General features: G+C 36.9%; 1 protein-coding gene across 1 annotated transcript; it reads right to left on the bottom strand.

The window, feature by feature from the left end:
- Positions 1-1781: 1781 nt before the first annotated feature.
- On the bottom strand, positions 1782-22708 carry LOC111382139 (UPF0613 protein PB24D3.06c). Its single transcript, XM_023006015.1, has 9 exons — positions 22350-22708; positions 11003-11079; positions 10366-10471; positions 9503-9595; positions 9304-9369; positions 7554-7699; positions 7340-7448; positions 2263-2327; positions 1782-2157 (listed from the first exon to the last, which is right to left on the bottom strand). Exons 1-9 carry the CDS (start codon positions 22593-22595, stop codon positions 2010-2012), a joined length of 1056 nt encoding a protein of 351 aa, XP_022861783.1. The 5' UTR covers positions 22596-22708; the 3' UTR covers positions 1782-2009.
- Between the last annotated feature and the right edge of the window lie 29 nt (positions 22709-22737).

Below are 22737 nucleotides of genomic sequence, written 5' to 3'. Positions count from 1 at the left end.
AAATTTTCAATTTTGTTTTTTGCATTGAATGTGACTTATTTACCGTTCGAATTTTGCATTGCAATAATAATTTGGAAATTTTGTTTAGGGATCGAATCGAACCGAACCAAATCAAATTGGAAAATATTTGGTTTTGATTTGATAGATAGAACTCATGGTTCCATTACAAGACAACCATTTTGTTTTTGATTTCTCTTTTACGTTCCATTTCAATCAAGTTCTCCTATTGCTACAAAAATATTCTCCCTTGGATGAGATAGAGGAAGAAGTAGAAACTAAACTCACCCACTAGTCATAATTACGCGGCTGGGCTAAAAGCCACAATGTTCCACTAGCTTGTGAGCATGAAACATGTGTGAAACTATTTGGACGATGTATTAGTATCATTGAAGCACTAGTTTGATCATGTGGATTAGAGTTTGTGTGGATTTAACGAGATCGTTGAAATGTTATATCTGAGTTTCATTGGTAATTATCTCCTCTCGTCCAATGAGCGACTTTTGGACTTTTGTTAACATTGTGGCATTATTAGACGTAAGTACTACGATTGTGTTAAGAAGAATTCTAGACCGTAGAAACATGGAGAATGGCCGAGAGTCAACATTTAGATGATCGGTGAGGCAAAACAGCATTAATCAATTCAGGCGATGGACATTGATACAGATTTGATGAAATGCCTATAATTCAAGGATTGGCAGAATATATCCTTCCTGCTAAAGACCACCACATAAATTGTTGATCATATTGATTTAGTCCCCTAGTTAACAGGGGCGATCTCTACCTAACCTACAATTTAATCTAAGCTTAGTAGTTCAATTATAGTTTGTTGGATTTTATATATGATCTTATCCCAATAAATTGCTAATAGAATAATGGGACTCATAGAATTTTGAAACGACCGATTTGTCAAAAGAGACAATAAATAATATCACAAATGGATTAATCTATTTGTACAACTTAGATGATAATTTGGATAACAATATTGTGTGTTGTAAAAAACTTAATGACCGCAAAAATAAGTTGATGTGAAAACTGGCAAATAAATTAATGCCACATGTCATGTTGTCAACCGAATTGTAAACAATGATTGTACACCAAGCATGATTCATAAAAAATTAATAGAAAAATGTATAATAATAGTTCGCTTACTATCCCCTCCGGTCTTGTGCAATCAGGAGGAAAAAAAGAGAGTGACTGCCATGAAAATCATGACTTGAGATTTGTTGTCCCAATTCAACTCGTAAAAAAAACACGAAATAACTATATCCCACCCAAAATTTGATTTGTGTTGTGTCCAAATTTGATTTAGGAGACAGCCAAAAGAACAACCGAACATGAAGATGAGTACAATAGATGTGAACTCCTAAATAAAATATCCATTGATGACTTTAAATGTCCATGTAAAGGTGGGATTCCAAAGGCTTGAAAAAGTTTGAAATTATTGTCCATCAATCAATTCTTGTTCATTCTAGTATCCAATCGTGTGTATCGAACATGCACTTGCAAGCTTAGTTATTAATGAATTCAAATACACTTTAACAAGCCTGTATGAAAACTTTTGTTGTCGAATCTAAGAACAGGCATATTTCTGCAAGTCTCATAAATGATAACTCTTTTGAGTTCCAGACAAAACCTAAGTCTATTTGTGTGGACTTCAGACAACTGTTTCCTTGCCAAGGTTCCACCTAAGTAAAAATTATTTGCGGAAAAAAAGGTGAATAAGTCAAGTCGTAGAGGAGCAATGCTGGGGGAGAGTGTCTAGTAATCCATGTGAAGCAATGGAATGTAAACACATTTAAGAATTTTATAACATAGAAAACTCGACTGCAAAAAATATGTGAACGAAATAAATCTCACAACAGATACTACAATGGGAAAAATTCTGAATAACGTATCATCAATCTCAATAGAACTACACGATGATGAAATGAATTCAATGCTCAAACCTTTAATGTAATGCATAACAAATTATTTAGAAAAATCATACAGGAAAACTTAAGAGCACCATATTAACTCCATGGATCATCCCATCCTTTGGGTCCATCTCTTTTTACAAATTCGATTATTGCCTGGACAGCTTCCTCAGCTCTGTTAGATAGAGAATGATTTCCATATTCGATTTCAGCTTTTTCTGCACCATCCATTGCTCTGCACAATCTGGACAAGTTCATAGCACGGATGAAAACATTAGTAAAATTTCGGCAAAAGACAAAATTCAACTTAGAACATATGGAAACAAGTTATACAAAAAGTTATTCTTGCCTATCAACCAATGCTTTCTTGTCCACGTAATCTGGTACATATTCATCAGCCATGGAGAAAATCACCTGCAGAGGGAGAGCACTCTCTCAAAACAAACAAGGTATTGTGCTTGTAAAGACATATTATCAGGTCCTTTTTATACCCTCAATGCTCGAGTTTTTGTCCCCTTATTTACACCTGACACTGCACATCATAAATTCGGTTTGGTTCGAAAGTAGGCCAAAACCATCCAAAGTAGACCCTTTATACACCTAGTAGTGGCCACTATCACCACCTATAGAAAGCCGAAGTTCATTATACAAATCTGAGAAAGCTCTTGCACAAACTTGAAATTCAGCCGATAAATTTAAGCCTATCTCAGAATAAGAAAATCAACATCAATATTTTTGGTTCATCCCCATGCAGTGCACTGCATATCAGTTAACTACTTAGTCAAAAGTAGCACCATGATTTTGATAGACCCCCCGTCATACACATATATTCTAGAAGATCTAAGAAGGTGGAGGGAGCAGATGGGCGGGAACACTAGCAACTGAATTAGTTACACAAACAGAAGTTGTTACCTAGAGGCTTATAAATAAGAGGGTAGGGAGAACTAGTAGGCAGGCAATTAGAAAGTGAGAAAAGGAGTTATTATTAGTTTATAGCCTTCTATAGGCTTCCTGTTTTTTTTAATACGGTCCTGTACTTCAATCTTATTTCAATAAAGAGTTGTTGATTTTGTTCTTCTCAGTGGAACCTTAACATTTGGTATCAGAGCGGCTGATCATGATGGCATAGAAGAAGATGGAGAGCAGAATGGAGACAGTTGAAAAGGATATGGAAGAGGTGAAATTGGAACCGCAGAGGCTACCAGGACTAGAGAAATCTGTGGAACATCTATCCTAGAACATAAACAAGATACTGCAATCTATGGAAGCAACCCAGAGGGCAGTGGCAGCATTAACACCCCTCGATTAGGAACAAATGATCCTCGTGAAGGAGAAGGATCGGAAGCTGCTAAGGAAGGAAAGTCGCCTCGAATCACACCTAGCGATATCACCAGCCTTAAAGACACCAAAGAAAGAGGAAAATGGCCGGAAGTCTATGGTGAAGTATGCTCCGAGGAGGAGAGTGTGAATTCCGGTCCAAACAGGGAAGGCGGTGATTGGCGACGAATCAGAAAATTAGAAATGCCCATTTTCAGCGGAGACAACCCGGATGGATAGTTATTTCGTGCAGAGAGGTATTTTGAAGTGAATGGATTGTCGGAATGAGAGAAATTAGGGGCAATAGCTGTCAGCCTCGATGGGGACGCCCTGTCGTGGCTACAATGAACGGAAGTCAGGGAACCCATTCAAAATTGGGAGCAATTTCGCCGTCGTCTTTTGAGGCGTTTCCGACCAACACAGGAAGGAAATCTCTGTGAAAAATTTTTGGCAGTTCGGCAGGAGGTGATAGTGGCGGAGTTCAAACGAACCTTCGAAGTATTGGCCGCCCCATTGATTGGGCTCTCAGAGGACGTCTTGGAAAGTACTTTCATAAATGGGCTCAAAATTGAAATAAGGGCTGAGGTCCGATTATTGAGGCCTGTTGGGCTTGGAAATATCATGGAAACAGCCCAGCGAGTGGAAGACCGCAATCGGTTACTAAAAACGGCCCAGGCTACTTGGGGGGTCCAAATCTTCAAAACCCATCTATCCCACTTCCGGTTGGGACTCGAAGAAGCTGGATAATTTTCCAACCCGATCAGTGACTGTGGCGGAAAAGCCGTTATCGCTTTGCAGAGAATTTCCGACCAAGAGGTTGACGAAGGCAGAGTTACAGTCCAGAAGGGAGAAGGGATTTTGTTTCGAGTGCGATGAAAAATACATGTTTGGGCATCAATGTAAGAACAAGGAACTTAGGGTTCTGTTAGTCCAGGAGGGTGATGAGGAGGAACCGGGATTCGAAACACAGGAGGAAGAACAACCGGTGGAAGTGGCGGACAAGGTCGAACTATCCATAAACTCTGTGGTAGGGTTGACCACACCAGGAACAATGAAGATGATGGGAAGGATGGGCTCGCGCGCTGTGACTGTTTTGATAGATTGTGGCGCGACCCATAAATTCCTCTCACTCAAGCTGGTCGATGAGTTGGAACTACCTATTACCAACACTACTAACTATGAGTAGTGATGGGTACTGGAGAATCAGTAAGAGGCAAGGGGATTTGCAAGGGGGTGGGCTTGGAAATTCAAAACCTGTGGATCGTTGAGGATTTCCTTCTTCTAGAACTTGGTAGTACGGAGGTGATCTTAGGAATGCAGTGGTTGGGCAGTTTGGGGATGATGGAAGTTGACTGGAAATTATTGACGGTGCGGTTCAAGGTGGGGAACGCAGATGTAACTCTCAAAGGAGACCCAGGGCTCAATAAATCCGGAATTTCACTAAAAACCTTGGTTAAAGTTCTGCAAAAGGAGGGGCAAGGAATATGGTTGGGTAGTCTTACTACCACGAGAGAAGGGGATAATATAAACCTTAACCTACCTGCAGGAGGAGCAAGGGTCATTGAACGCCACTCTCAAGTTTTTAATCCCACAGGCAAGCTGCCTCCAAGCAGAAGTAGGGACCATTCTATCATTTTGAGAGAAGGAGCAGAACCAGTCAGTGTGCGGCCGTATAGATATCCTCATTTTCAGAAAAATGAGATTGAACGTTTGGTGAAGGAAATGCTAACTACAGGACTACTACAACCCAGCACTAGCCCATTTTCAAGCCCTGTATCGATGGTCAAAAAGAAAGACAGAGGTTGGAAGTTTTGCATAGATTACCGAGCATTGAATAAGGTCACTGTTCCAGACAAATTCCCTATTCCTGTGATCGACGAACTACTAGATGAATTGCATGGAGCTTCGGTGTTCTCGAAACTGGATTTGAGGTCTGGATATCATCAAATCGGAGTGAGGAAGGAAGATATCAGCAAAACGGCATTTAGAACCCATGAAGGGCATTACGAATTTCTGGTAATGCCTTTCGGATTGACCAATGCGCCAGCAACATTCTAGTCCCTGAGGAATCAAGTATTTAAGGAATATCTGAGGAAGATTGTGCTTGTATTCTTCGACGATATTCTAATTTATAGCAAAGACCAAGCATCCCATGAGCAGCACCTGGATTTGGTTTTCATGGTTTTGGCATCACATCAACTGGTTGTGAACGCCAAAAAATGCATGTTCGCGCAGCATCAGATAGAATATTTGGGACACTTGGTTTCGGCTCAAGGGATAGCGGCTGACCCAAGTAAAATTGCAGCTATGGACAAGTGGCCCACTCCTTGAAACCTGAGGGAACTCCGTGGTTTTCTAGGTTTGACCGGATATTACCGAAAGTTTGTGGCAGGATATGGAACCATAGCATGGGCCCTCACCCAACAATTACAGAAAGACGCATTTAATTGGAAATCTGATGCAGAGGAAGCGTTCCAAAAATTAAAGAAGGCGATGACCATAGTTCCAGTACTGGCACCCCTGGATTTTTCTCAGCCCTTCATCATAGAAACAGATGCATCAGGTTATGGGTTGGGCGCAGTGCTCATGCAAAATCAATGCCCCTTAGCATACTTCAGTCAAGTTTTATTAGCAAAATCTCAGCTTAAATCTGTGTATGAACGAGAACTAATGGCCATTGTGCTGTCTGTTCAGAAATGGAGACATTACGTATTGGGGCGAAAATTCATCATTCGAACTGACCAGCGGAGTCTTAAGTACCTGCTGGAGCAAAGAGTGATTCTCGTCGAGTTCCAACGTTGGGTGGTCAAACTATTGGGCTATGAATTTGAAATCTAATATCGTCCAGGATCAGACAATAAAGCTGCTGATGCACTGTCCTGGATAGAAAGGCCTCCTGAACTTTCAGCTCTTAGCTTCTCTTGGGTCATCGATGTACAGTTAATAGATGCACAGGTGGAGGCTGATTCCAGATTATCAAAGATTAAAAAGGATTTGCAAGAGGACCCTGACTCTCACCCACGTTATTCACTGGAGCAAGGCAAGTTGCTTTACAAGGATTGCCTAGTCCTTCCCCGATCTTCTTCCGTGATTCCATCCCAGTTATTGGAATTCCACAGCAGCTTAGTGGGAGGGCATTCAGGATTCCTTCGCACTCACAAGCGCATCACAGGTGATTTATATTGGGAAGGTATGAAGAAAGATATAAAGAAATTTGTAGAAGAATGTCCTGTGTGCCAAAAGAACAAAAGCTTAAGTTTACAGCAGGGCAAGAAGTCTTAATCAAATGGAAAGGGTTTCCAGTTTCAGAAGCTTCTTGGGAGTCAGCAACATCCATTTCTAATCACTTTCCGAATCTCCACCTTGAGGACAAGGTGTCTTTCGAACCCAAGGGTAATGATAGACCCCCCCGTCATACACATATATTCTAGAAGATCTAAGAAGGTGGAGGGAGCAGATGGGCGGGAACACTAACAACTGAATTAGTTACACAAACAGAAGTTGTTACCTAGAGGCTTATAAATAAGAGGGTAGGGAGAACTAGTAGGCAGGCAATTAGAAAGTGAGAAAAGGAGTTATTATTAGTTTATAGCCTTCAATAGGCTTCCTGTTTTTTTTAATACGGTTCTGTACTTCAATCTTATTTCAATAAAGAGTTGTTGATTTTGTTCTTCTCAGTGGAACCTTAACAGATTTCTAACTGCCGGTACATAAATAATGCTCTGATTGTAAGTGCTGTATCTGTATGACTATATGCCCATATATATCTTCCAATTGCAGATATATTATGCAGCTCAAATATACCTTGGAACGTGATGTGGTGCCTTCAAATGCAACTAGAAAACAGTATCAATCTTGAGAGCATGTTTGGTTAACCTTAAAAATAAATTGCTTCTAAGAAACTTCTTGTTTTCGAACATGCTCAAATAAGTTATTATTATAATTTTTTTTTTCTAAACTTTCAAAATTTACACATTTCGAAAGTTACACGGTGAATTATAAGTAAATAAATAAAGAAGTATTTATCTTAAAACTTACTATTTTACTTATTAGTGAACTTCTTAAGCTTAGCCAAACATAGTCTAGTTTATCTTAACATCAAAACCTACCAGGCATGGTATGCTGGACATGTGTCCAAGTTTTTGTTTCAACTGGTCTTCGCTAAAGTCAGAACTGAACATGTCATCATCACCATTGTATGCACAAAGAGAATGATATCTGCATAAAAATAGTACCGACAATTAAACAGATTGACGGAAAATCAAATTATACAAAGAATGCCATAACTTACGCACGTTTGAAGTCACATTTCTCTACTCTCACCTATAGGCCGTTATTGGGGAGTCTGGATTGGCTTCCCGAGGCATCAATTCTAATCCTCGACCTTCACTAATCATCATTGAAGCTAAATCAATCATGGAAGCAGTTTCCGGGAGAGTGGCTTTGAATTCCCGGTCGCTCACTGGGGCCTGAATAGTTAATCAATGCATGGTAGATGATGAAATTGAAAGAACAAAATCGAACTAATATAGGCATGCAGTTTGGTATAACACCATTGAAATAAGGGCCAAGATCCACCTCCACGCACCTAAAGTCCCACAGAAAATCATGTTACTGTAAAGAAGGCATCAAATTTCAAAAGCAATGAAATTAATCAAAACTACAAGCAAGCTGGCCAGTTGCTAAGATCCAATAAAGTTTAAGATCCTGACATATCCACCCTGTGAAGAACTTCGTTCTTTGCTTATTTCTTTAATGAATAATAAGGTACTTTTATGATCAATACGCTTTTTATTAGGTTTCATTTTGACAATTACACTTCATTATACCAAGTGACCATTCAAATTAAAATGGTTCCAGATGTGAGATTTACTGTAAAATGCTGGCAGCTAAGTAGTACGAAATTTTCAAACATGATTTTGATGTTCACTTTCCCAAATGTATCTACTGCTAAGTCACAAGTAGGCAAAATCGATTACCCCATTTTTAAGTAGACTTAGAAAATAAGAAGGAAAAAATTGAAGTATAATGGTTATTGGCCAAATTTTGGAACCACTGGTGAGGTATTAAATGGAATTTTTACCCTAAACTCAACACAGATGCAAACTTTAATGTGTATGCACATATGAGTGCATTCATACTTTAATCATTATTGTATGTCTCCAACCAAACACTTCACTGCTAAACAGAATAATAGGCTCAGATACAACATGAAAGTATTATCCTCTTAGTTTTTTAGCAACCTGTATCAAGTTTGAGAGCCATAGGCCCATATTGACTTGTTCAAAATATGTTATCATTTCTTTCACAATACATTAAGTGTCAAATTTTGGTTTTAGCAATTTCAATGTTTTTGCCCTTACCTTTATTAGTTTTCAGCAAATAGTTACCATTTCCCCTTTGTTTCTCAAAAGTTATGCTTAGTTAAATGCACAAGAACACTATGATCGAAACACCGAAAACTCTAAGGCCCTTTTTGATAGGCACTTCTTTTCCATGGAAAATGGAAATTAAATTCCATTTCCCACTTTTTAGCTTGTTTGATGGCAGAATTTTTCCATGGAAATGATTTTCCCAAATCCTTGCCATATTAGATTTTTCTAGCTTTTTGAGGTTGGTGGGAATTGCTTTTCCAGGTTTTTGCCTTTTTCCCCCCCTTTTTTTTGGGCAATTCAAACAAATTTTAGGAATAATTGTAAAAGAGGATATCCCTTGAATTGACAATTTTTATATAAAATAAAACCAAACGAATACTAAAAGATAGATGATTTTTGATTTTTTTTTGGACAATGGAAACAAATTTTAGGAACAATTGTAGAAGTGGATATCCCTTAAATTGACAATTTTCATGAAAAAAGAGTCAAACGAATACCAAAAAACACTTTTATTTCAACATTTTTCAGGTGAAAAATTATATCAATCAAACACTATTAATTAATAATTCTCAGTAAAGCAATATCTAGGCAATTTAATTCTTTGGAATTCATTTTCTTTCCACCCAAATTCCATCTTTACAATCAAACAGATCCTTATAGATAAACATCTTAAAACACCAATTACATGGAAAAGTAACCTGCAAAATGGCAGCACGCACTGCTCTCGAACATGCTGCATTGGTTCGCATGTAATATACGATATCCTACACAGAGGATGAAATGAGTTTTAGCTATATTATGTCCTTATAAAGTGTGGGCTGTGAATGGTCATGTATCATCTGATTTTCTATAGCTCGAATGTAGGTCGTGAATATATTAAATTGTAGTACTAATTACCTGGCAGCCAGTACTATGTCCAAGTAGTACGACGCCTTCAGAATCTTCCTTGTTTATCAAGTAACTAATCAATTGATCAAGCTCCAAAGCATCCTTGAATATACAATGCAATAACATAAACAATTTAGCAGTCAAAGTACAACAACAATAATATTAGAAAAAGCCAGCATTTTGAATCACATTATATCAAGAAGAATAATTCAAGATTCAAATTAATTTCAGACCATGAGGTTGAAACTAACTTTTAATCATTAGCAAATACTAGACTATTGAAAACTTGCACAAATAACATAATTACTTCACCTTTTGTACTATTATATGTTAATTGAATAACTGGCAGGAGTCCAAGAACTGATATAGTAAACAAAAGGTGGATGCTGATTTCTTATTTTGTGTAGGTGAGGTAAAGCTTTTTGTAGATTATAAGTTGTGAATCTTGCGGAATGTGTGGATAAAAAGTCAATATAAGCTGTGAGTCCTAAGGAATGTGTGGATGAAGATGATGTTTGGCCAGCTTATAATCTTAAAAAAGCTTTGCCAAATATATTCTTTATATTTATATAATTTTCCATGTTGGAGTACCAAATAAAATTTGAAAGCAAAATAAGCTTCTTACTTTGCAGTGATATGCACAAACAACATTCAAAGTAATTTTATGCACTAGCATGCAGAGTCCATAGAGATTGTTGCAAAAAAATTAAATAAAATTTTACAAAGTAAATATTAAAATCAAGGTGTCCTCCGTGAAAATATGCATATGGAACAATAGATCAAAAGCAAGAAAGTGAAATGCCTTGCAAAAAGAATAATGTCAATTTACTCTATTAGGCATAATAAAAACTGGAATTGGAAAGAACAAATACTTGTTTCAAACTTGAGATGCCATATCCACTGTATGAAGATGAAAAAAGAAATTGAACTAGTGACCAGCGTTCTTTCTCCAAAGCAATTGCCAAAGGCTCCAAATATCTGGAAAATTTAGAACCACCTACTTTAGGATGAAAAGTACAATCTTATATATTTATCTTTTCATGATGTTTGTGATCTTATTGGATGGAAGAATCAATTTGACAATTTTAATCACCTGAAGCCTGTATGGTTAAATATTTAATGTATAAACAATCATGCAAAAAGGAAATGTGCCTTGTTAAGTGTCTCAAAACGCTGGACTTGAGTACCTTTAATTGCAACTAACAAGGCCCAAGAAAATGTAATTTGTGAATTTTGTAAGTAAAGGCTGTCTCATAATTTTCCCAAATGTCAAAATGGCACTTCAGTAACAAATAAATAATACAAAATTAAATTACACTATGCAATACATGTGTATACTTGATAATTAATAAAATAATAGATGGGAAAGTGTGGCAATGGCTGCAGCGAAGGTCTGAAAAGAGCATGTAAGTCCAAATTAACATCTGGTACAACAAAAATAACAACAGCAAAGTACATCACAACGTACAAGTGAACGTAAAAGTTTGATCCAACGGTTGAAATACATACTCAGATGCCAAAAATCCATCCATCAGTCCACCAATAAAAATAACTTGCTGTTTATAATCTCCTGTCTTAAATGCAACCTGTAGAAATGAAAAATGGAAAAGATAGCAAAAAACTGACAAGTTAGAAAAGAAAATGAAATGTACTGAACCAGTAAATATATCTAATTAATAAACTGGAAAGAATAAAGTCTAAAGTGTAAATATACATTATAAAGAGGATGTAACAGATTATTGCACTTCACTGTTGAAATCTTTATTTCTAGTATACCTTCATTTATGAAATTTTATGGGAAAAGTATTTAAGTTTTAACTGTTCAATACCATTACTCAAATGTACATATCATGGTAATAATTAACTTGATGATTCTGGCACTCTAGGCCAGGGCATGTATTTGCACATCACAGGACATCGTCAAAGTATCCATATGAAAGCACCAATCTTCTAATAGAATGAAGCATTATTATTCTACTAGATTATCAAGCAAAATCAAAGCCATTCATTTCTGTTATTTCATACGCACAAAACAATCTTGCACAGAAAATAATCATTACCGCATTGTTTTACACTTTAAGATATCGTGGATAATTTTGTCAAACATAAAATATACACCCCACACAAATACTTTTTTCTTTCCTCAAGACTATGAAAGACTAATCAAGATATGAATTTAACATTATACATGCATTTTTAATTTGGTTAACCATGACCAAATCTTCACAATCACGATAGATAATCAGGGGGAGTCTCTTAAGTTCATTACAAATCACTGTAGGAAAACACCACCTGCATTGTCAATTGGTAACGTTTGACAAGAGTTTCAACCTAGTAAGTTCACAGTGCTGACTTAAAACTATAAAATTCTAAATCACATTTACCGCAAGCAAAAGATTAAGATTGAATCCCTGTCATGAAATATATATCCACCAAATATTCGGTTTGTTCCAGAAACCATGGGGACAAGGCCTGAACACTAAAGGATACTGCAAAACATGAAATACGACCTAATCACCGTCTAATAGAAGATTTAATCTTGTTTAAGACCAATCCTCATGTTTTCTCAGAGTCACTTAGAATCCATTACAAGAGATTCAATTGCCATTCCATGAAATGAAGCATGTATACAGCTATCAAATCACATTCACTGCAAGCACAAGAATAAGATTGTATCACTAGCAAGATATATCTACACACCACAGTTCTATTTGTTCCCAAAACCATAAGGATGGGGCCTGACCACTGGATGATAATGCTGTAGGAATTGGTTCAAATAATTAACCAAAAATTGGAAAGTGAAAAGGTGTAATTACGTGTCAACTTTGACCAAATATTGGGATTTGATCCGATGGTCAAATTACAAAAATAAATAGACCAACTTATTCTATTCATTGTGTAGATCGTCGTGGTATATTTGAAATCTCGAAACCAATTCCGAATGAATGAGAAATTGCGGACCAAAGTTGGAAGAAATGAAGTATTACAACTTTTCGAAAGGATGCAACTTTTTTGAAAGGATGTATGTTTTAGCCCACACTACTTCATTTACACCCTTTCTACATCTATAAATAGAACCCTATGGACATGATTTTGGGTACACCAATTGCATTGAGCATTATGGACATGGTTTTAGGTACACCAATTGCATTGAGCATTCATTCTCCTCTTACAATTCTCTCAAAAGTTCGCCGGTTTCTTGTGGTTTGAAGTGCTGCTACCACAAGTTGTGAATCCATTGTATCTTGAAAGACAAGTGTCATTCACCGTGAGCATCGTAGTGGGGTAATTTATCTTAAGAAAAGAGATAACGTCTTGCCTTGGATTATTCGATTTCTACTCCTTAATCCTTGTTTTGCGTAATCGTTATACCGCAACTCTGTCCAAATTTCCATTCATATAAATTGTGTTTTGATCACGCTCTTGCGGGTTAAAAATGGTCAAACAAATATGTAAAAAGTCAACCCTTACATAGCCCTTTTTATAAGTCGTCTCCAACAATCTTAAGACAAATTTTTTGCGTCTTTGTGGTTGGTTGTGGACAATCATTAATTTGTTTGAATAGTGCTTTGCGTACTATTTCTCCACCGATATTATCATCATTTTGTTGAACTTCTGTTTGTGTAACAGAATTAACTATCATCGGGATTTCGTCAAGTCAAAATGATTCCAATAATGTGGTACAACCCGTGGCCATACCGTTGGATAATACTACTATCCCACATGGGGATAAGCTGGAAAAATTTGCAGGAGTAGACTTCAAGAGGTAGCAACAAAATATGTTTTATCGCACCACTCTTAATTTGACTAAATTCCTAAAGGAAGCTGCATCATCTGTACAAGAAGGGGAAAATAATCGTGAATCGATTATTGATTTGGATGTATGGAAACACTCGGACTTCCTATGCAAGAACTATATCTTAAATGGATTGGATAATACACTATATGGGGTGTATAGTTCAAAGGAATCACCTAAGGAACTATGAAATTCTTTGAAGAAAAAGTACAAGAACGAAGATGCCGGAACAAAGAAGTTCATTGTTGGCAAATTTTTGAACTACAAGATGGTGGATTCCAAAACCGTAATTAGCCAAGTGCAGGAGATTCAAATCTTGTTGCATGACATCCATGCCGAGAAAATGGAATTGAGTGAATCATTCTAAGTGCTTGCCATTATTGAGAAACTCCCTCCTATGTGGAGAGATTTCAAAAATTACCTCAAGCACAAACGCAAGGAAATGAATTTGAAAGAATTGATTGTGTGTTTGAGGATTGAAGAGGACAATCGGAAAACCGAACGAAGACCGGTTGATCAAGATGGTGCAAATTTTGTTGAAATAAAACTAAATGCAACAACCAAGAAATAAAAGGCTCCTAATTATGCACTACGAAGAGACAATTTCAAGAAGGTTAAAAAGTTCAAAGGGAATTGTTACAACTGTGGCAAGGCTGAACATCGTTCAAGTGAATGTCGAAAGCCAAAGAAGAACACTCTATCCGATGGATTGCAAGAAATGAGTTTATCTGCAGTAGTGTCTGAATGCAACATGATTGGAAATACTAGAGAATGGTGAATTGACACCGGTGCTACCCGCCATGTGTGTGCGGACAAGGGGATGTTCTCCAACTACCAAGAATTGAATGGTGAACAACTATACATGAGAAATTCTGCAAGTTCCAAAGTTGAAGGACAAGACAAAGTCACTTTGAAGATGGCATCCGGGAAAGAACTCTTCCTCGACAATGTCCTACATGTGCCGGATATACGAAAGAATTTAGTGTCCGAGTCTCTATTTAGCAAGAATGGTTTTAAACTTGTATTTGTATCCGATAAATTTGTGTTGTCTAAGAATGAGATGTATGTAGGGAAATGATATATGTGTGATGGAATGTTTAAGTTGAACGTTCTTGCAATTGTACCGAAACAAGTAGTTATGAATAAAACTATAAATTCCGTTTACTTGCTTGAGCCTTCATGTTTGTGGCATAATCGATTAGGACATGTGAATTACAAATCGCTGCGCAAACTAATGAATCAAAGTTTAATTTTGGCACATAAAATCAATCCTAATTATAAATGTGAAATATGTGTTGAAGCAAAATTGGCTAAAACATTGTTTCATTCAATACAAAGGAACACAACCCCTCTTAAATTGATCCATAGCGATATATACGATCTAAAATTTGTACAAACTCGAGGTGGTAGGAAATACTTTGTGACATTTATTGATGATTATACAAAGTTTTGCTATGTCTTTCTTTTGAGAAGTAAAGACGAAGCCTTAGATGCATTCAAAACCTATAAGGCTAAAGTTGAAACACAACTTGAAAAACGAATAAAGAATATTCGTAGTGATAGAGGAGATGAATATGGAGCACCGTTTGAAGACTTTTGTTCTGAATATGGAATTGTTCATCAAACAACGGTACCTTACTCTCCTCAATCAAACGGTGTTGCAGAATGCAAAAATCGAACACTTAAAGAAATTATGAATGCCATGTTAATAAGTTTGGGTTTACCACAGAACATGTGGGGGGACGCTATTTTAACGGCAAATAGTTTTCTTAATAAAATACCTCTTAAGAAAATGGAGGAGACATAATATGAACTATAGAAAGGCCATCCTCCATCCTACCAAGACTTGAAAGTGTGGGGGTGTTTGGCTAAGGTTGAGGTATCTAAACCTAAACAAGTGAAAATCGGTCCTAAAATGATAGATTGCATATTTATTGGATACGCCAATAATAGTAGTGCTTATCGATTTTTTGTACACAAATCCGAAATACAAAACATGCACGAAGGGACCATAATTGAATCAAGGAATGCAACATTCTTTGAAAATATTTTTCCTTGCAAAGATAAGGAAAATACAAATTCTAACAAGAGAACATATGAAACTACCAATGGAATTTCAAATGAGGAAGAACCAAGGTGTAGTAAAAGGACTAGAACTTCCAAGATGTTTGGGCCAAATTTTATAACCTATATGGTAGAGGATGATCTAAAGACTTTCGATGAAGCAATGTCTACTCCGGAAGCATCGCATTGGAAAAAAGCTATCAATAATGAGATAGTATAATGCAAAACCATACATGGGAGTTGGTTGATTTACCTCCCGGTAACAAGTGATGCAGCACCAGAAGGATGATTAATGGAGATAGAAGAAAGATTCAGAAAGAATGGGGAATTAAGGGAGGGGATAGAAGAAGAATTCAATAGAAGAAGGGGAGGGATGCGCCATAAGCCACCAAAATAATTATTCATTCATCATCAACTGAAAGTTACAATGCAAAATAAGTTTAAATAGTAAAGCAACCCTAACGAGCTTGGGTCCAAGTCCATACAAGTCCAAATTTAAATATTCCAAGAAAATAAATAAAACTTAAATAAAATAAGTAAACATCTTCCGATTTCCTCATCAATTCTTCCGGGGTGGGAGAAAAACTCGACCCTGTCGAGTTGATAGATAGTATAGGCTGCAGTCAATCTGATACTCCAAATGCTTCAAGTCAAGCCACGGGGGACGATCTTTCTGACGAACCAAGTAACGAAATTCCATAATTGATAATACTGAAAACTGTAGCTTATTCTCAAGAATATGATCTGACCAAGGGGGCCGATCTTTCTTTCTAACCAAGTACTGATACTGGACTTCAAATAACCAATATCCATACACCTCATCTTCAACATTTTCACATGATTGTATATAATGAGGAGCATAAGAAGTACGTCGATCTACCCAACAAACAAGGAAGTACTGAATTTTGCCATCATTGGTCAATACAACACGTTCATCTAAAATAACATCAATTTTATCTTTATGTGCTGTGATAGATGGTATTAAAGTAGAAATATCAATATAGTCAAATTGGGGGTCCACAAAGTTAGATAGAAATGGATCATCAAAGGAAGTAATACGGTATTTGTAAGTAATGAAATCCTCAATATTTAAAGCAGAGTGGTGGCTAAAATGTGATGAAAGGGCAATGACATGTGCATTTGAACCAACATGCTTTAAAATTTTTAAAGGACCAGCACTACAAGCTTGCAATATGATATAATTCCCAATATTAAATTCAAAATATCGTTTATGCAAATCAGCTTGAAATTTATATAATGCATTACTTGCGTCATGTTGTTTATTGATCTCAATATGCAAGTCGTGAAGATGATATACAAATGCTTCAGCTGACAACAACACACTAGTATGCGGGGACATGGGAATAAGATCTAACGGTCGCCTAGACTTATAACTATGAACAACTTCAAATGGATTTAGACCTAGAGACCGATTCATAGAATTGTTATATGCGATGTGAACAGTTGGGGCGATCGAGTCCCAATTCTCAAGATTTTTCTGGACTAGAGACTGTAATAAATTGCCAAGACTTCGGTTAGCAATTTCGTTTTGACCATCAGTTTCAGGTTGGTCAGTAGTGGAGAATTTCGATTTAGTGCTAAGAACAAGCGATTGGATTCTCCAAGGGTGACTAGTGAAATCATCAAACTCTTTGAGTTGGGTAAGGGTATAACATATAACTTGTGATCGAGAGTTGTCAGAAACTAGGGGTATAGTTTCTAAAGTCTCGGGAAGGGTCGGGATTCCACTTAAGGAAGTGTCCTCACTATAATCATCAAAATCTTCAAGTTTAGGGCCATATGCTAGATCTTCTAACGACTCTTCTATTGCATTCTTTCGTTCTTCTATGACTAAGGTTCGGTTAGGACATTTGGAAGAGATATGGCCAAAATCCTTACAGCTGATGCATAGCAAGTGAGAAGTCTTTGGAGTTTCACAAATTATATCCTTATTTTCCAAAATTGGAGGAACATTAGACGGGGATGGTCCTAGAAGGGACTTAACAGGAGGAAGTGGAGTCAATGAAACCGAAAGATGATTGCCATTATGCTTTCTACACGAAAAAGAAGATCTTGGACTATCACGACCTTTACAATTATTTTTCCAAATAGGAGGAACATTAGACGGAGAAGGTTTTATGATAAACTTATGATGAGACGACGCTAATGAGATGGGTGAACGACGATGACCACGCTTTTCATAAGGAGTACTAATAATCAACTCATAATCTCGAACTAAAGAGTAAGCGTGATCAAAAGTAGTGACACCTCGAAGGAAAAGCTCGCGCTTAAGATCATCTTTCAGACCTTGGCTAAACTTACTCAAAGTCATGCTTTCATCCTTAATTAAATGACATTTGGTTCGAAATTCCTTAAATTGCGCGATATACTTAGTCACTAATTGATTTCCTTGTTTAAGGGCATTCCATTGAGTAAGAATTTCAAAATTATCTCGTTCTCGCTTACGAATCTGATCCCTATTCCTACGATCGCGTCGAAAATATTTTTGATCACTTTGTCGACAATGATATTGTCTATTATGAGACGCTTCAGAATTAGTGTCAGTTAAACGAGGGGTTCGCTTAAAATTGCTCAACTTAGTAGCTAGGTTCTTTCTCTCCTCACGAGTAGCAGTTATATCTGATTGGACAGTCGATAGGCTAGTAGCAAGTTGCGCTAATTGTCTAGTGAGTGCATCAAATTGGGATGGATCCATGGTCAATGTATTGGAAATAGAGATGACAAGACGACCACTATGCAATTACATGCAATGTAATACCAGCTAAATGACGTGCTAGGATGAGATCGGTGAACAATATGTGCAAACAATGGAAAATAACTTGTACCATTTTTTTTTAAAAATTTAATTTTAAATATTGGGGTTAATTAAATCCAAAACAAGCTAATACTGCTATTACATGTAAAATGGCAAAGCAAGGGTCAACACTAGTCAAATTCTCCAATCAATTTAAGTGGGGAACAATAGAAGTCAATTCAGTCACTGGTGTCAATTCGATTAATGATTTTGATCAAGTGAGGTTTAAGGCTAAAATTATCACAATAACAGCACACAAAGAAAAAATTGATGCTATTTTAGATTAAGAAACTATGTTCACTAATGATGGAGAGGTTCAGCACTTCCTGTTCGTTTGGTTGGTCGACCAGATTGTGAGTGTGCATGTATCTCCAGGGAGACACTACAGCAATTGGACCCAGATTTGTTAGAGTTTTATCGGAGTCAGCAGGATCTTCATTGGCCCAGATCGACTCCCGTCCACCCGAGGGGAGTTGGTGAGGACACCAGATTCAGACCGCCACTGACGCATTTCTACAGACGCCGGAAAAAGCTTGCCCAGCCACTCAACCTATGGTTGGGAGATTGACGGATGTCTATGGTGATATAGCCACTCGACAGGGTCGAGTTTTCTCTCCCACCCCGGGAGAATTGATGAGGACATCCCAGTCCATTTTAATTATTTTAGCAGCTTTAATTATTTTAGTTGGATTTAGGTTATTTTAATTTTATGGACTTGTGTATTGGGCTTGGCCCTAGGCTTGCAGTATTTTCTAGTATTTAAACCTATTTTACATTGTAATTTTCAGTTGATGAATTTGATTAAATAATAAAGTTGGCTTGCAGCCGTTTTCCTCTCTTCCCTGCCTCTGTTCTTCTGTTTCTCCCTTCTTCCCCCATCTCTCTTCTTATTATAGCTATTGAACCAGTCATTCTACATCAACAAGCCTTTAGAATGCAAATGGATATTCAAAAAGAAATTGAAAACTGACGGATCCATTGATAAATATAAGGCTAGATTGGTTGCTAAACGATATAGGCAAAAAGAAGGACTTGATTTCTTTTATACCTACTCACCCGTGACTAGAATCACATCAATAAGATTGTTAATTGCAATTGCGGCAATACACAATCTTGAGATTCATCAAATGGATGTAAAAACAGCATTCCTAAACGATGAGTTAGAAGAGGAGATTTACATGAAGCAACTTGAAGGGTTTGTTTCTCCTAATCAAAAACACAAAGTGTGTATACTTGTTAAGTCTTTGTATGGATTAAAACAGACTCCAAAACAATGGCACCAAAAGTTTGACAAAGCAATGTTGTCAAATGGATTCAAGATCAACGAATGTGACAAATATGTATATATTAAACATTCACCAAATGACTATGTAATTGTATGTCTATATGTGGGCGACATGTGAATAATAAGCAATAGTCACGAAATGTTGCTTAACACCAAAAAGATGCTGACAAAACATTTCGATATGAAAGATATGAGTGTGGCAGATGTAATCCTAGGAATTAAAATCTCTAGCACGCAGGATGAAATTGTACTTTCACAATCTCACTACATAGAAAAAGTACTTAAGAAGTTTGACGTGTTTGAGGAAAGTCCTGCGAGAACTCCTCTTGATTCGAGTATGCACTTAGTCAAGAATACGGGAGAAAACATATCACAATTAAGGTATTCACAAATAATTGACAGTCTTATGTATATTACAAACTGCACTCGACCGGATATTGCTTTTGCGGTGAATAAACTTAGTAGATTTACAAGTAATCCAAATCGTGATCATTGAAAGGCTTTGATGAGGGTTCTAAGATACTAGAAGTATACCTCAACCTATGGATTACACTTCACAAAATATCCTGCGGTACTAGAAGGATATTGTGAGGCGAATTGGATATCCGATATGAAGGATTCCAAGTCCAGTAATGGTTATGTATTCACCATTGGTCGAGCTGCTGTATTATGGAAATCAACAAAGCAAACGAGCATAGCTCGATCAACGATGGAATCTAAGTTTATTGCTTTAGACAAAGCTGGAGAAGAAGCAGAATGACTTCCAAATTTCTTCAAAGATCTTCCATGTTGGCCCAAGCCAATACCTGCGATAAGTATACATTGTGATAGTCAATCAGCAATTGGAAGGGCTCGAAGTAGCATGTATAATGGTAAGTCTAGACATATTCGTCGTAGACACAACATCATTAAGCAACTGATCTCAAACAATGTTATCTCCATAGATTATGTGAAATCAAAGGAGAATATTGCGGATCCACTTACGAAAAGTTTGCCTAGAGATCGAGTGCGTTGCCTATCGAGAGGAATGGGATTAAAGCCCACTACGTAAGAGTTTATGCAATGACAACCCTACCTTGTTGACTGGAGATCCCAAGATCTTGGTTCAAACGGACAACTAAGTTGTGAAAATTCCATGAAGCACTTAAGGAAATTAGAATTCCTAACTCATTCCTATGATACTAAAGTGCTTTCTGCAGAGTGAATAGAGGCTAAGATTATCTTTTAATGATTCCTATATCTTGATTAAGTCAAGTGGAGTAGGGCAGAATACTCTTAATAGGAGGTCACCTATGTAAGTGTGAAGTGGAACAATTTTGATAAGAATTGTTTATGGTTTGAATTCTTTAAACACTTATGAAACCAAGAAGGGTTCAGGGCCAAAATGAACCAAGTCATCAGAACTAAGTACAGAATAGGGAAGATATCTGTATGAGTACTATTGTCTTGACTTATACCAAAAGCTGAGTGGTTTAAGACCTATGGTTTACCAATTAGTCGAGTAAGTCCGATAGTATTTCACTAAGGGAGATTCAAGGCCAGAAGCCACCATCCCTGGTACAATATTTTTTCGCACCCTCTCTATCATCATATCATCGCATTTGCATATGCGTACCCGAATTTTCATTCATGTGGGGGATTGTAAGAATTGTTTCAAATAATTAACCAAAAATTGGAGAATGAAAAGGTGTGACTACGTGTTAATTTCGACCAAATATTCGGACTTGATCCAATAGTCAAATTACAAAAGTAAATAGACCAACTTATTTTATTTGTCATGTAGATCGTCGTGGTATATTTGAAATTTCGAAACCAAGTCCGGATGAATGAGAAATTGCGGACCAAAGTTGGAAGAAATGAAGTGTTGTAACTTTTCGAAAGATGCAAGTTTGGGCCAAGTGTTGCAACTTTTTTGAAAGGATGTATGTTTTGGCCCACACTACTTCATTTGCACCCTTTCTACATCTATAAATAGAACCATATGGACATGATTTTGGGTACACCAATTACATTGAGCATTCATTCTCCTCTTACAATTCTCTCCTTTCTAATTCTATAATATTTTCATACATTTCCTTTGTAGAGGGGAAATTCTATCAAAAGTTCGTTGGTTTCTTGTGGTTTGAAGTGCTGCTACCACAAGTTGTGAATCCATTATATCTTGGGAGACAAGTGCTATTTACCGTGAGAACCGTAGCGGGACAATTTGTTTTAAGAAAAGAGATAACATCTCGCCTTAGATTATTCTCTATTTCTACTCCTTCTTAATCCTTATTTTGCGTAATCGTTATACCGAAACTCTGTCCAAATTTTCATTCATATAAATTGTGTTTTGATCACGCTCTTACGGGTTAAAACTGATCAAACAAATATATAAAAAATCAACCCTTACATAGTCCTTTTTATAAGTCGTCTCCAACAAATGCAACATCAAATAGACATATTTACTGTTTCCCAAATTCAGGAATTCTAGTAAAACATTATCTTGCTTAAAATCAACCCCCATGTTTTCTCACATAGAATCCATTCTGAGAAATTCAATTGCCATTCCAAGAAATGAAACCCGTACATGGCTATCTAATTTAGCACTGAGGCTTTAAAACGTCAATCTTTTCACTCCAAGACCTCAATTTCCATCACAAGTGAACAATCCTTTACGAGAAATTGACACTCAAAACACATCTGACATCTCATATAATTAGCAATACTTCTTGAGAAAAGATTTAATCTTTTCGCTTCAAGACAGAAATCAAACAAACATTCGTCGATACTTCAAGATATTATCAAATACTATAAGAAATCACGAACTTTCAGATTTATCAAATGCTTTTCTCAATTTCGACCAATAAAAGTCCAAAAAGAAACGAAAAAATGAAATACAGTAAAAAGGGCGGACCTGGATTGGCTTGGGGCCGTACTTGAACATGACTCCGCGGAACTGGCGTTTCTTGTTAATGGGTCCACATCCTCCGTCGAGGCTGTCTCCGGTAGCGGCTGAGGAGGATTTACTGGCCATCTTGACGCTGGCTGAGCGGCCACGGACAATGCTGGAGAACCAAGAAGTGGTGGTAGATGATGATGATGGTGATGCAGTCGATGTAGAAAGAGATGTTGAGGAGAGATTCATATCATGATTTTCCATTAAAATTCGATGAAGCCATTCCAGTAGAGATGGAGCAGGATTTGTTGGGCATCAAATTATCAATTCTGAAAACATTTGCTAATTTGCTATATTTTTACATTTTTTGAACTATTTTTTTAGTTTTTTTTTTAATCACAAATAT

Source organism: Olea europaea, unplaced genomic scaffold (assembly GCF_002742605.1).
Source record: "Olea europaea var. sylvestris unplaced genomic scaffold, O_europaea_v1 scaffold244, whole genome shotgun sequence".
Classification (NCBI taxonomy): Eukaryota; Viridiplantae; Streptophyta; class Magnoliopsida; order Lamiales; family Oleaceae; genus Olea; species Olea europaea.
Note: the sequence above shows the minus strand (reverse complement) of the source record. Positions and strands in the feature narration are given on the sequence as shown.